Genomic DNA, 16,232 nt, shown 5'->3' on the forward strand with positions numbered 1-16,232 from the left:
CACTGATGTTTGTATCTCTTAAAGCTCATTACACACATGGTCAGTGGTGATTGTCACTGATGTCTGCAGCTCTTAAAGATCATCACACACATGGTCAGTGGTGATTGTCACTGATGTCCGTATCTCTTAAAGCTCATTACACACATAGTCATTGATGATTGTCATAGATGTCTGTATCTCTTAAAGCTCATTACACACATGGTCAGTGATGATTGTCACTGATGTATGTATCTCTTAAAGCTCATTACACACATGGTCAGTGGTGATTGTCACTGATGTCTGCAGCTCTTAAAGTTCATCACACACATGGTCAGTGGTGATTGTCACTGATGTCCGTATCTCTTAAAGCTCATTACACACATAGTCATTGATGATTGTCATAGATGTCTGTATCTCTTAAAGCTCATTACACACATGGTCAGTGATGATTGTCATAGATGTCTTTATCTCTTTAAGGTCATCACACACATGGTCAGTGATGATTGTCACTGATGTCTGTATCTCTTAAAGCTCATTACAGACATGGTCAGTGGTGATTGTCACTGATGTCTGTATCTCTTCAAGTTCATCACACACATGGTCAATGATGATTGTCACTGATGTCTGTATCTCTTAAAGTTCATCACACACATGGTCAGTGATGATTGTCACTGATGTCTGCAGCTCTTAAAGTTCATCACACACATGGTCAGTAATGATTATCACTGATGTCTGCATTTCTTAAAGCTCATCACAGACATGGTCAGTGTTGATTGTCACTGATGTCTGTATCTCTTAAAGCTCATTACACACATGGTCAGTGATGATTGTCACTGATGTCTGTATCTCTTAAAGTTCATCACACACATTGTCATTGATGATTGTCATACATGTCTGTATCTCTTAAAACTCATCATGCAAATGGTCAAGAGTGATTGCCACTGATGTTGGTATCTCCTAAAGTACATAACACATATGGTCAAGAATTATCATCACAGATGTGTATCACTTGAAACCCCTCTTTCAGCACACCTGCATCTTACACATCACAGACATCTATCATTTGGAACCCCTCTTTCAGCACACCTGCATCTTACACACCTATTATAATGTCACTCCTGGGTTAAACTATAAAAAAATGGATGCAATGAAAGAGTACCAATTTATTATGAAATCCATTACATGTTGGGTGTAAACTTTTTGCAATTTGGTCTCATGTTTTCATAGATCTATTAATAATGCTGAAGTCATCAACTTGAATTTACAGGTGGCAGGTAAAGATGTTTTTTAATCTCACTGGACCAAGACTAATATGTAGTTTGTATGGCAGCCATTTTTCAAAGAGATTTATCTTTGTTATCTTGGTGTTAATGTCAAATTTTGACTGCTGTATTTTATTTACCTTGGAGGCATCCTCAACCAAATGTATGTCTCATATTTTTGTAGTTGCTGCATATACTTAAAAAGAAATGCATACGACAGCATATCGTAAAACAATTGATATGGAGTCATACAGATTACATACATCACAGTGAGGTTTATAGGAGAGACATAGTGTTCTGCAACTCCTTGTTAAATGGAAGCCAAAGTTGAAATGGTACTACTTGCCAATGCCTGAAGCAGATTTGATATTAACTTGCAGGCAGGTAATTGACATCCATTCACTGACATTAAACAATATAAATTCTTTAGAATTATTATATGGTGTCAATATATTGATTTTTTTTCATGGTCATTTCTGATGATCATCTTCATCTGTGTAGATTAGTGTGGGGCTTTGTCATTTTTCTTAGTTCGATCAGTCAGCATAGTAACAGAGACCTTAACAACCTGTAATAATTCATGGTTATTCATTGACATAAAGGATACCAGCCTACTACTGCAAACAAATCTGTCACTGGCCAGTGCATGAATATTGTTATTCCATAATACATTTGTTCTTGACACCATTTCCACTTAACTGCATTATCATAATTTGTTTGGCATTTTCAGTTAAACTTCAGATTGAAGACAAAAAACCCTTGCCTCGGTCAGTTGGAGCACAAGGACACTTTTCTTATGGAACCAGTCTACCAAGCAGGAATACCAGCTCCCAGAGTGAACAGTCTCAGTTTACAAGTAAATATGATGGAGGAAGTGCAGTCAAACAGAAGGCTGTTTCCTCATCATATTCTTTGGGGCCGTATGAAGAGGAGATGGATCTTGAATATGAGGATGATTATGACGATTATGAGTTAAGTGCAGATTTCAATTCATATTCACAGCAGACCAGAAGAAAACAGCAGACTGCTTCCAAGAAGAAAGATAGAGCTTGTCCCATATATCGTGATAAGAATGGAAATAGGGTTCCATTTGCATTGATTTTAGCCGGACTTGTGACCGAGTATTATAGAGATCCTCCTCTGACTGGAAAAAGAGAATTCAGCACCGGTTTGAAAGAAAGCCACAAGCTTTCATCAGGATTTTCTGTCCCAAAGAACAAAAATGCAGGAACGAAAAAAAATGCACAGCTAGTAGAAGAGAAAGGAAGTAAGGATCAGTTTGTACCAGATGGAAAGGGTCAATACCAAAGGTTGAAAGAATCTAGTGAGGCTGATTCCAGTGGCCAGTCTAATGAGATATTAGAAGTTAGAAAGGCAAATACACCTCACACTGCTGTCAGTTCTACTCATAATGATCCATTTAAGAAGCCTTTAACTGAGGTACAGAGAGGGGAGATTCAGCAAAGAGATACATCAGGAAAAGGTCACTCTGTAAATGTTAAAGACTTATATCATTCATCATTAGATCATAAGGAAATTATTGGATCCCAACACAGGCCTCCTGTAGCCATGATGTTAGCAGGTTATGTTGACGAAAAATATCTACAGGAAGCACTTCATTCCCGTGTGACATTTGTAGATAGTGCCAGTCAACAATTTAGTACTGTGTCAAGATTTCAAGAACACTCTACAGGCAGAGATGATACTGTAGTTTCTAGACAAAAATCACAGAAGAACAAAAACTCAGTGCTTACCAAATCTTCTGCAATGGTCAAGGAAATGACAGAAAACAGTGGGGAAAATTCCACTGAAGGTGGGGCTTCAAATGGAACAACAATGCCAACAGCTGCTGAAGGTACCAAGCAAAGCCAGTCATCTAGTATTAGTGCAGATAAAATAAAACAGTCATTGAGGTTGAAATTGCAAGAAAGGTCTGTTGATGAACCTGTTAAAAGACAACAGTCAGATAAAGACACAAAAGATCAGAAAAGAGCATTTGCTGACAATGTGGACACTAACAGAATTTTAAATTTAGGATATAGCCAGAGCATAAAAGAAACATACGAGAAGCAGGAAAAACTGAGGACATCAAAACAAGATTCTGAAACTACAGACACTAAGGGTTTGGAGTCAAGTCATGTATTGGTTGATAAAGGTATGGACACTGTCATTGAAGACATAAAACAAGATTATCCCAAGAAAACTAAAAACTTTGATTATGATAAAGCCAAAGTGGTACCTAAACAAACTGTCAATACAAGTTTTGTGACTAATTATGACAACAAAGATACTAGTCAGATCAGGTCTGTAGGAAGTGTACCAGTGAAGATTCCAGAGAGCTTCACAAATGAAACCAGCGATGACTCTGATGATGATGATGATGATGTGGTACCATATGCCTTGAGAAAAGCAGGCATCAATAGAGAGCCCTGCTGGAAGAAAAAGAAAGCAAAATCAGGGTCAGATAAACATTTTGCAATGCAGCTTCCAACAGTGAACAAAATTCCTCCACAGGAAGAATACACTACATTTACATTTTCATTTACAACAAGACAAGATAACAAGAAAGACACACAGTCAGATATTCCTGCAAAATCTGGGAACAGAGAAGATCCTGATCTAAAGGTATTGATCTTCTTTCCTCAGATGTCCTCAGGGCCCAAACTGAGTGAGATTGACACAGTGGAGAATGACCTTAAGTTAACAAAAGGTGGCAAAAATGGCACCTCAGGAAAGACAGGTCATAAAAATGTCATAAAAAGTAAAAATGTGAACCAAGCATCAAGTACGAAGGCTGCCATTTCGGATACTGAAACCATACATAAGACAAATGACATGTCAACACAAATCGTCCAAGGTTCTGGACTGGAGGAACCAAAGAAGGGCCAAAATTCACCTGTTGAATTCGCAAAAGAGAAACTGATGGATGAAGGTACAAAAGAGAAAACAAGGAGTGAAACAGATACAAGTGTAAAGCCTGGAAATAATAACACAATAAATGATAATATGGAAGTAATGGTATTAAATCCAACAAACAAAGGGCCTTCAGAAACTGAAGCAGAAACAACCAATGATGATTCAGTAGCAGCAAGTACAATAGTAAACTTTGATGCCAGCATGTCAGAGAAGAAAAGTGATAACGAAGATTCACTTCAAGGAGTCGATCAATCAGACATTGCAACCATGGCAAACTCTGAAAATAATCCACAGGAACAAATGGTAACCATGACAAGAAAGGAAGAAAATAACAGTGTTGATGAAAATAGAACAGGAACAGCATTAGCCTACACAATCAACAACAAGCTGATAAATCCTCAACCAGATGTACAGTTTGAAATATCTTCTGCTGTTGGCATTTCTGATGAAGCCATCCCATCTCTTATGGATAGGGATCAGGTAAGAATATCATTGGAAGAAGATGTTAAGCAAACTTCAAAGAGAGCAAAGATAGAGACCAATACACAAGATGTACATACCAAGAAAGAGGAAGTAGATGACAGTAAGCCCCAATTTAAAACAGAGTCAAAGACTCCATCACAACCATCAGGCACTATGAAAAACTCTTACTTCAGGCAGTCTTCAGGAGAGAAAGAAAAAAATGGACACAGTGGTAAAAATGTAACTAAGCAGGAAGTGAAAGCTTTAGAGCCAAATTCAGCAAAAAATCAACAAAGAAAGACTGAAGAATTGTGTGATTCATCCAATGTCTGTGACATTGATCACTCAGAAATCCATCATGCTTTCCAAACTATTGGTCGAAAAAGAGCACAAAGGAGCACACTTTGCTGTATGGGTAAGATATTCCTGTCATCTGTTCTAAGGGATCTACCATTTCATTTTCAGGGGTAGAGGATCTGGAATTTTCTTCTAAAACAGGACTTTTTTAAGATTACATCTCCTGATAAATTTTTTTTTTCAACTTAAGTACCAATACAAATTTCAATTTTTGCAAAAACCTTGAAAAATTTATACCCACAAAAACAGATGAGATCGAAAGTTAAAGACCCAACAAATAATGGTTATTCTTTGGCAACAGTGAGATTCATTTTCCAATCCAGAAATTGAAGTACCAATAAAATTTCCATTTCTTGCAAAACCTTGAAAAATTTATAGCCACAAACTAGATGAGATGTAGGAGCTCAGTATTGCTCACCTTTTCAATCTGTCCATCTGTTATTACATATTGTAATCACCATATCTCTAAACCCTAAAATAAAATGTGATGCCATTTGGTTGGTGAATGGCCTGTTACAATTGTGGATATGGCTTTATGTGTTTAATCTTTCCAGGTCCAACTTTGATGAAGTTATTGCCTTGTCTTTATCAATTTTAAATCCCCACTACAGAATATCATTGCAATAAGTATTCAGTGTTATCATTCAGATAATCTGATCTAATTTATTATCTACATTATCTACATAGACCTAGATGTATGCATTCTGTGTTTTGCCTCATTTTGGATGGAGTTATCACCCTTGACAACGGGTTTTGTAGCATCACATTTGATGTTCCTTGAAAAAGGCATAGCTAAAGAACATTCAACATTCAACACAGAAGGTAGCATGTATGTATAAGTAACACTTAATCTTCTGCCATTGGTAAAGTTGGTGTTCCACAAGGGTAAGTATTGGGTCCATTGTTGGTAAAGTTGGTGATCAACAAAGGTAAGTATTAGGTCATTGTCGGTAAAGTTGGTGTTCCACAAGAGTAAGTATTGGGTCCATTGTTGGTAAAGTTGGTGTTCCACAAGGGTATCTATTGGGTCCATTGTTTTTAATGACCTCTTATATACTATCAAGAATGCCAATAGACCTGTTTGCAGATGACACAACATTATATGCTTTGGTTCCATAATTAAATACCATCCAAACCGAATTAAATAAAACTCTGAACAGTATTGATCAATGGTGCAAGAAAAACAAAATGCTTCTAAATCAGAAAAAGTATATGTTAATAACCACAGCTCATACAAGACATGTTTAGCCAGATATATGGCATTACAGTATCTGCAAGACATGTGTCAGATACATGGCACCACAGTATCTACAAGACATGTGTGTCCAGATACATGGCACCACAGTATCTACAAGACATGTATGGCCATATACACTGCACTACAATATCTACAAGACATGTAACCATATACACTGCAGCACTATATCTACAAGACATGTTTGGCCCAATACACTTTACCACAACAAATACAAGACGTGTGGCCAGATACACTGCATCACAATATCTACCAGACATGTTTAGACAGATATACTGCATCACATTATCTACCAGACATGTTTAGACAGACACACTGCATCGCAGTATCTACCAGACATGTATAGACAGATACACTGCACCACAGTATTGACAAGACATGTTTAACCAGATACATTGCATCACAGTATCCACAAGACATGTTTAGCCAGACAAATTCTAGTAGTGCATGCTGATCTGTAGAAGCTGGAGATCTCTTGCTACCAAGACCTTTTTTTTATACAGAATTTCAAAAAGAGCTTGAAATTTAAAGGGGTTCTTGTCTGGAACATCATTTTTATATAAAGCAATAAAATACTCTCAATACTTTTTAAAATAAATTATTTTGACTACATGCAAAATAAGAAAGAAGCATTCTTTTTCAGATTCTGTTAAATAATCTATATATTGTACATAAATAGCTGTAAAAAAAAGACCTCAATGGGGAATAGTTTTGTATTATTATTATATTCTAATGCATTCTGGTGTGACTTAAAAGTGCCTCTTATGGGTGTTGTCTCCTAAGCATCATATTGGATATAATTTTGTCCCCCTAATAATGGATTTAGTTCATATTCTGACGCAGTTGGGTATGAATATTTCTGACAGACTTACATGTGTCTGTTATGAGGTTAGTCCCATCTGCTCCATTTTGGACAGAGTTATGTCCCTTGTCAAGCAGAGTCTTGCCTTTACATGGAAACTTGGAAGATTGCTTATAATCATTATTGCTCAAGAATCATTCAACATATTCTGATTGAATTTGGTAAGAACATTCTTTTTATGTGATTTGTTTTATCACCTCCATTTTGGGCAGAGTTATGGACCATGTCAGTCAACTTTATATCTTTACAAAGAATGTTGCTTGTCAACAGCATAGCTCAGAAAGCCATTCCTCAATAATTGTGATGTAGTTTGATGTCATCATTGTTCATAGATCTAGATTTGCTTTTTATGACTATTTTCTTATCAGCTCCACCTATGATCTTTGTTGATCAACTTTAAATTATTTTTTAACAACATATTCCTTGTTTTGTTAGATTTAAAACACTCTGTACTATCATTTGAAGCAGACATGGCATCTGGGTACCCATCTTCTAACTTTGGTTTCCAACAAAAAAATCTCCAATTTATGACCCAAAGGAGCTATACAAGTTCCCCAGTTTTAGACTCAAAGGAGCTATACAAGTTCCCCAGTTTTAGACCCAAAGAAGCTATATACAAGTTCCCCAGTTTTAGACTCAAAGGAGCTATACAAGTTCCCCAGTTTTAGACTCAAAGGAGCTATACAAGTTCCCCAGTTTTAGACTCAAAGGAGCTACACAAGTTACTCAGCATAATACCCAAAGGAGCTTTAGAAGTTCCCTCAGCTTAAGATCTAAATGAGCTACACATGTTCACTAAATATAGCGAACAGGACCTTTTGTTATACACCCAACACTAATAACTCTAGTTGATTTTGTTATTTATTTTTATCCATGATATAGATCATGTTTAAGTGATGCTAATAAAAAGCAATGTCCCAATCTCCATGCAGGCTGTGGTAGACCTGAGTGCCAGAGCAACGTGATGCAGAGCATGCTTCTGATGAATCAAGCTGCAAAGAAAAATGGACTGCAGGTCTGTGATGTGAATCCTGATGGCAACTGCATGTTCACAGCAGTGGTTGACCAGCTACTTTTTCAGGGAGACCATCGCTTTGATGCATGGAATCTTCGCCAGAATGCTGTGGATTGGTTGAGAAACAATCCATGCAGCAAGGATGGAACGCACTATTCCAGCTTTTTGGACTCTGAATCCTGGGAGGAATATTTACTACGACTGTCCCAGGAAACTCAGTGGGGAGACCATATCATATTGAGAGCCATTGCAGAATTTTTAAACCATACCATAGAAGTCTTGACTCCCCAAAAAACATTGGAGTTTCATGTAACAAAGATAGAACCAGAATTCAACAAGTCTTCACAGGATGAGAAGAGCCTGTTATTGGGTCACGTTGGGGAGTCACACTATGTCAGTCTACGGTCTAAAGGTGAGTCAGTATCAGCAGCTTTATGCAAAAGTCCTGTGGGAAGAGGTTTCATGGGGGTGTTTACTCTGACTCCTTAAATTTTTGTAGTCAAGTAGAGTTAAGGATAAAGCAAATGTCACACAGCAATTCTCTTTCTTTGCATGATATAGGCAAATAATGTGCTAAAAGTGTCATTTAAAACTAATTTAAAATTTATTGACCAGGTTGTTAGATAGGCCTGCTGGTTTTCATCAACTATGTCGAATTTGGTAAATATAATATTCACTTTTAAAAAAGACAATATTAATGTTATTTTCTTTTGGAGTATTCTTTCATATATGCTTCCTCGGGGGAAGAAACAAAATGTCACCTTCACCATTTCTTGGTGGCTCCAGTATTTTAGGGTTTTTGTTACTTTAATGTTTTTTTAGCTATCTATTAAATTGACAAATAAAATAGCAAATTAGTTTTATGAGGAATTTAAAATAAAGAAGACCTTTTTAAAGTTCAACACCCCCTCCCAACCAGTAAATCTCTTTCTTGCATATTTACAAATTATGACTGACTGTAAACAGGATCAGTATGATTCTAATATATTTTTTTACTAGCTTTATTCTGTACTATTTCTACTGAGAATTTCATTATTTGTAACTAGCCAAAAAATTTTTAATACTTTGAATGAACTGTAGTTATATTCTAGAATGCCCAAAAAATAATGTAATGATAGGTGGATTTTCTATAGATTTTTATATTGCAGATCTGGCAGTTATTCAACCAAAGAAGAATGAAAAACCTCATGAAGCTGAGGAGATGGAGAAGAAAGTAACAAAACCTGAGAAACAGAAAGATGAGGAAAGAGAAAATCCTCAACGTGTGTCCCCTGACTGTGAGTACAGTATAATACACTATAAAATACACTAATCATGAAGCTGAGCTTATTGAGTTTGAGACTGAGTTTTCATTTTTAGCCAATAAAATGTGGTCTTAAAAATATAAAGTTCTTTGTGATTGGCTGACACAAAATCTTAAGCTTGATTCATTCTCAAAACATTTTCTTTTTTTAGCCATTGAACACCTGATGTTTCAGTATGTTTTTTATGCACAAAATCTTTCAACAAAGATTTTTTTTAGTGGGTTTTAGGAAAAACATACAAGTTTGAAATAAGTAATGACACATGAAACCACTGATTATTGTTAATTATGTTTACCAGTTACCATTACTACTTACAGATGGTTTATCCAAACTTTATTATTTTTTATATGTGGATACAGAATTTCTAGTTTTAGCATGTAGCTTCATGATTTAATATATAAGAGATCTTTTATATATATTTGTAGCTAAAGTCCATATGATTAACTGGCATTACTTTCCATCATTTTTCCTGGAAAATTTTAAGCTGCTGATTTGGAGTTAATTTGCAAATTCCTCGTTATATGAACACATGGAAATGTTAATGAGTATACCAGGTACAGTTTTACAGCTTCCCCCTCCCCCTTTACAGTTCTTATTATGGATATTAAGCAGATTTTATATTGATACGTTTTATTTTATAGTTTTAATAATCAATTTTCTCCTGAGGTGAGTTATTATCATTCATTTTGAGTCACAGAATAGAGTTTAGATCCTTCAGTTCACTTTTGTTCTGAATGTGACTTGGTGTTTTTCTCTCACCTGAAAGCAAAGGCAGTATATAGGAATTACTTTGTCTCACATGCAAAGCATAGGCTGGACATTGAGATTACTTTGTCTCACTTGCAAAGCATAGGCTGGACATTGAGATTACCTTGTCTCACTTGCAAAGCATAGGCTGGACATAGGGATTATTTTGTCTCACTTGCGAAGCATAGGCTAGACATAGGAATTACTTTATTTCACTTTCAAAGCATAGGCTGGACATAGGAATTACTTTTCTAATCACACTGTCCACATTGTTTTCTGTAATTAGCTTACTTTCTGACATAATTTTATATACAGTGATAGTAGAATTTAATGGCACATCTGCACAATAATGGCTATATGGTCATACAATCATGGAACTTGATGGTGTATTGATCATTGCCAAGAGCAAATCTAGGTCACAGTGACCTTTTTTTGACAGAGTGATCATGTTAGGTTTTCGCATTTAGCTCACTTTTGTTAAACACTGTTGCATGTACAATCAGGAGATTAGATAGGTGTATTCAGTTTTGACATTACTACTCACCAGAGACAAAAGTTAGTCACAATGACCTACTTTTAATGCTTCAGGAATTTAATTTTTAGTTCACCTGTGTGAGCTCATGACATGGCTCTGCATCTATCATCCATCATGTGCCATACACCATGCATATATCAACAGTTGTTGTTTTAAGCTTCCCAAAAACCACATGACCAATAGTTAACATTGTTTCACTCTCAATATGTTGGACCCTATATCATCAACACTCTTGAAAATTGGTATGTTGATATATCCCAGGGAGAGTAACTCAAACATACCCAAACTAATACAATGTGACCAGATTTTTATGCTTGAAAGACAAATATTTTTATCTCCCAACAGGTTCGGGGTTGAAAAATAGGCCCAGTGTATCCTTGCTGCATGTCATGAGAGGTAACTGAGTGGAGGCAACCTGTTTGCCTGGGTTGCATCCCATATTGTTGGAGGAGATCCATGCAGTTGAGTAGAGGAGAGAATGAGGGTTTCCATTTCGATGTAGCAAACCACTTTGGGCTTAACTTCAGCTCGATGGGTAATCAGAAAGGGCCAGTTTCATTAATTGGCTTGTCCTGCCAAGCTTTAGAGGTTATGCTAAAGACTTTCAGTTAACTGAATTATATACATTTTTTACAAAATTGATCAAACAAGAAAGTGTTGTTTTTCAAACCTTATAAAGAGCATAACCCCTGAGGTCAGTGACAGGGGTCAATTGAGTTATGCTTCATCCTTGCTGAAGTATATCACCGTGTGTAGCCCTGACAGGAGAAATGTAATAAATAAATATACATTTTTTGCCCCCTTGTTGGGCATAGAGGTGGTGGGAAACACAAATGATGAAATAAATGCATGACATTAGGGAAAAACCAGCCCGAATTTCAACATTTGGTGTGAGGTCTGCTCTTAAAAGGACCAGGAATAATTCAGCCTGTCACTTGGATGAGGAAATTCTTCTAAGTCAGGGAAAGTGTCCCCAATTTCTCATCATTGAATCAAATAATGAGAACCAAAATCTAAGCAAGCTTTCACCTTCTGTGATGGCTAAAGCACTTCACGCAGTGGCTGGAGGACCAAGAAGCATCCAAAAGCTTAGTTCAGTCCAACTAGAATACTGCTGCAAAGCTCACTCTGACAATTTGCTTTGCTCAGAGCGGTTTGTGGAGATACTCTTAATGGGTACTTCCACACACACCTCAGCTTGTCAAGAGGTGTTGTTCTGTCTAAAAACTTGGATGGGTGCAGTGAGGCTGAGATGCATAAAAATGTGAGGCTGAGATGCACAGAAATGTGAGGCTGAGATGCACAGAAATGTGAGGCTGAGATGCATAAAAATGTGAGGCTGAGATGCACAGAAATGTGAGGCTGAGGTGCATAAAAATGTGAGGCTGAGATGCACAGAAATGTGAGGCTGAGATGCACAGAAATGTGAGGCTGAGATGCACAAAAATGCATGCTCTCAGTACATCTCACAAGTGAAATGAATCAATATTCACCATAATGGCAGGTTGATTTCCACAAGCACTTGCATTCTGACATTGAACTGTGTCACACTACCTACAGCAATCAAGCCAGGTTCTTAAACATCGCTGTCTACCCTTTCATTCCTAATCTTTCATTGTGTTTTAGCTGCCAGAAATATGGAGACCACAATGATGGCTGAAAAAGGAAACCAGTCTGTCCCAGATGCAGGCAGGATGGTCATGATGAATCATCCTGCATAGAGAAAATTTTTTGTGTGAATTGCCAGGCAGAACATTTCTCATACTCTAGATACTGCCCTAAGTGGAAATAAGAGAAGGAAATTCAATGTATGGAACAAAAAATGAGAAAGGCATCAGCTTTCCTGAGGCCAGGAAATTGGCAGAAACCACAGCTCCATTTAATATATCTAGCAAATCCTACTCCAGTACAACTAAACTGGAGAAGACACCTTCCACAAATGCTATAATCTGTACATAGACGGACAATAGACGGCCACAAGGTCAAACCAAATTCACAGACCTTGACCAACCACAGAAGATTCCCAGCTTTCTTACCACCAATTTAAGCAGCAGATCACTGGCCCAGTGGTAATGCAACTGACTTCCTAAAGGATATGATGATCCAATCAAACTCTTAAATAAGTTTGGGAGTCAAGAGAATGCGGACGACCACTTTCATAAATTAGTCTGACACCATAATGCAGTGGAAATGCCAAGGTTTGAAGGCAAATAAAAATAACATTAGTCTGCTACTTAAAGAAGATACGTGATACAATAGTTGTTTCTCTTCAAGAAACCATTTTAAAAGAATGCAGTAGAGTCTGTCTTACAAAACTTCACTACTTGCAGCAGGTTTTCAAGAAATAGGATATGGCTGATGGAGAAGCAACCCTCATCACAAATAATAGAACTCTTCACAACCAAATTAATCTCAGTACTACTTAACAGGCCACCACTTTAGTGGCCTAAGTGGTTTGAGCATCCACCTTGGATATGGTAGGTTGCAGGTTGGAACCCCAGCTAAGTTATACCAAAGACTTGTAAAAATGGTACAAGCAGCTGCCTCACCTGGTGCTCAGCATTCAGAGGTTAGTGTTACGACTGGTCGGCCTGGTGTCAGGATAATGTGACTGGGTGGAACATAATGCCACGTGTATGTGGCATGATGCCTCAGTGATAGACAAATCTAAAAACTGCCACACTGCAGACATCATAGTGATATGACTAAAATTGTTAATGCTATGTTTTAAAATTCTAAATCACACACACACAGACACGCATTTTATGTGCCATAACCATTTGTGTGTCATTACATAAAACTCTTTTACTCTGTTCAATATATCTGTCTCCAAGTACTCCACCAGATGGTACCTTTTGGTTTGCTATGTGATTTTAATGGCCACCATACAGTATGGTTCTGTGAAGATATCAACAAGAGAAGGAAGAAGATAGAAGTATTTTTTTTCATAACACAATCTTAGCCTTTTTAATGATAAGTCACTTATCTACCTGTATCCTGCCACAGGATTCTACTCGTCCTTAGATTTGACTATCTGCAGTCCATCTCTTTTACTTTTCTTGGGAAGTTGGTTATGACCAATGTGTTACTACACACTTTCCAGAACATTAAAAGTAATATTCCCAAAACCTCAGTAGCTCAGGCAGAGAATGAAAATTGAATGAGCAAGATTTTATTATGCAAAGATGCTGTCAGGGAACAGAAAAGTCCTTCAATAGTTTGATGCCAATCCGACAACTGAAAATCTGTTACAGTACTATGTATACTGAGCTAGGGCAAATAGCAAGAGGAAAACATAGAGATAAACTCTCATGGACCCCTGGTAAATTGGTATGGAATATGGTCCAAAAGAATCATTAGCAAAAACAAAAGCAGCTATATCAAGCATTTAAAGAAATCGGATGAAATGGTCACAAATATACCAGAAATCTCAAATACATTCACTGAAACAATCTCAAGGACTCTTCACAAAAGAACTATTCTGACACCTTCTGCCAAAGCAATCTTAAGAACTCTTCACAAAAGAACTATTCTGACACCATCTGCCAAAGCAAACTTAAGAACTCTTCACAAAATAAATATTCTTTGACACTTTCTGCCATGTCAAAAACATGAAAGAATGAGATTAGGATCCTCTAAATTTCTAATCTTCTAATAAGGTGATTACAATAAACCTATCATTCAAGACTGTCTTAATTGAGCCTATGACGCTTCAACAGTACCAGATGATATTCACTATCACAAGACAAAACACTTTAATACACTGTTGAAACAATTCTGAACTGGTGACTTCTCACAGTCTTGGCAAGAAGCAGTGGTGATACCCAAGCCTGGAAATTACAAAACCAACTTTTCCAGCCATTGTCCGATATTACTAACAAGGTTTATTGGCAAAATAAATGGAATATATGATGATTGACTGAGATGTGGATTCCAATGTTATAGGAGATCATCTAGTCTGACAAAGCATCCATCTTGTCTGACATAAAGCATCCATCTTGTCTGACATGAAGCATCCATCTTGTCTGACATGAAGCATCCATCTTGTCTGACATAAAGTATTTATAGAAGAAGCTTTATAAAGAAAAAAATATAGTTATCTTTTTAATGTGGACAAAGATCAACATCATCTAGATCCACGGGCCACCTACCTAACTTTATCTCCAGTTTTTGAAAGATTGAAACTTAAGTGTTAAAGTAGGCAGCACCCTTTCTGAAAGCTATCCTTGGGAGATTAGTAGTAAAATGCCTGTTCATTGTATGTTGATGACTTTTTCATCTTCTGTAAGACCACAGCGTGTAATTACTATTAGACTTAAGCTACAAATGAGCATAAACAAAGTTCAGATATAGGCAAAATAAAACGGGTTCCAATTTTGAACATTAAAACCTAACTGCATGCATTTATGCTGATTACATCATATTCCAGATCTCCAAGAGCTCAATCTTGACAGCCGTCTTATCCCTTGTGTGGAGGAGAGCAAATTGTTAGGGCTTATTTTTGACAATAAAATTTACTTTTCTTCCACATATCAGATACCTCAAGGACAATTAACATCAAAAAGCCTTGTATTTAATACGAGTCATGACAAACATAGATTTGGAAGGTCTTGCTTACAATGTATACTCGCATGTAAGTTGAATCCAACTGCAAAACTCAGACCCATATCTGCTGCTGCATAATGTGCCAGCAGAGCTGGGTCTGTGCAGTTTGTTAGAAGTAATCAGTAGAATAAACATTTATCATAATCTGCAGGTGCTTTATGCTATGGCAGATCAGAATCTTTCTTATGTGCAGTTTGACTCGACTTATAAGTAGTATAAATGATAGGTCATGCAGGTCATTAGTAAGATGGAAACTTGACTGTGGCTCAGTTGTATATGGATCAGCTTGTAAATCTTGTGCTTGATCAGAAACACAGTCAGGGACTTGTGACTTTATCTCAGACAAATGAAAATGGCTCTTCAGTATGCTACCAAACCATCTTCTAATTAATCTAACCCCACATATGATGTATTGTTTAAGCCCAAATACCAGACCTTATGCATTCAGAAACAAAAATTAAGTTTGCCTTTTGGAATATGAATTCGGCCTCACTTAGAAACAGCAACAATAAATGTTAGAAATATTGGAAATTCTGTATTCCCAAATTATCATCATGGTTATCAAAACCTCCCACAATAATATTTAACCTTTATGAATTCAAAAAATCCTATAAAAAAGCCTTTCTTTGACATTTGTTAATTCAAAAAGTTCTATAAAAAAGCCTCTCCTTGAACATTAGTGAATTCAAAAAGTCCTATAAAAAAGTCTCCATCAACATTTGTTAATTCAAAAAGTCAAATAAAAAACCTCTCCTTCAACATTTGTGAATTCAAAAACTCCTATAAAAAGCCACCTCTCCTTGAACCTTTATGAATTCAAAAAGTCCTATGAAAAAGACCTTCCTTGAACCTTTATGAATTCAAAATGTCCTATGAAAAAGACTATCCTTGAACCTTTGTGAATTTAAAAAGTTCTGTCAAAAAGCCTCTTCT

At 36.6% G+C, this 16,232-nt stretch overlaps 1 protein-coding gene across 6 annotated transcripts in view; it reads left to right on the forward strand.

The window, feature by feature from the left end:
* LOC149793693 (uncharacterized) overlaps positions 1-16,232 on the forward strand; it is a 55,925-nt gene that overhangs the window by 22,902 nt on the left and 16,791 nt on the right. For all 6 annotated transcript variants that reach the window (XM_089967675.1, XM_089967674.1, XM_089967677.1 and 3 more), the window contains 3 exons: positions 1,972-5,034; positions 8,026-8,520; positions 9,257-9,385. In XM_089967675.1, the coding sequence (XP_089823801.1) occupies positions 1,972-5,034; positions 8,026-8,520; positions 9,257-9,385 (3,687 nt within the window). The remainder of the gene's footprint in view (positions 1-1,971; positions 5,035-8,025; positions 8,521-9,256; positions 9,386-16,232) is intronic.

Source organism: Sinohyriopsis cumingii, chromosome 8 (assembly GCF_028554795.1).
Source record: "Sinohyriopsis cumingii isolate HCF-2022 chromosome 8, ASM2855479v2, whole genome shotgun sequence".
NCBI classification, from domain to species: Eukaryota; Metazoa; Mollusca; class Bivalvia; order Unionida; family Unionidae; genus Sinohyriopsis; species Sinohyriopsis cumingii.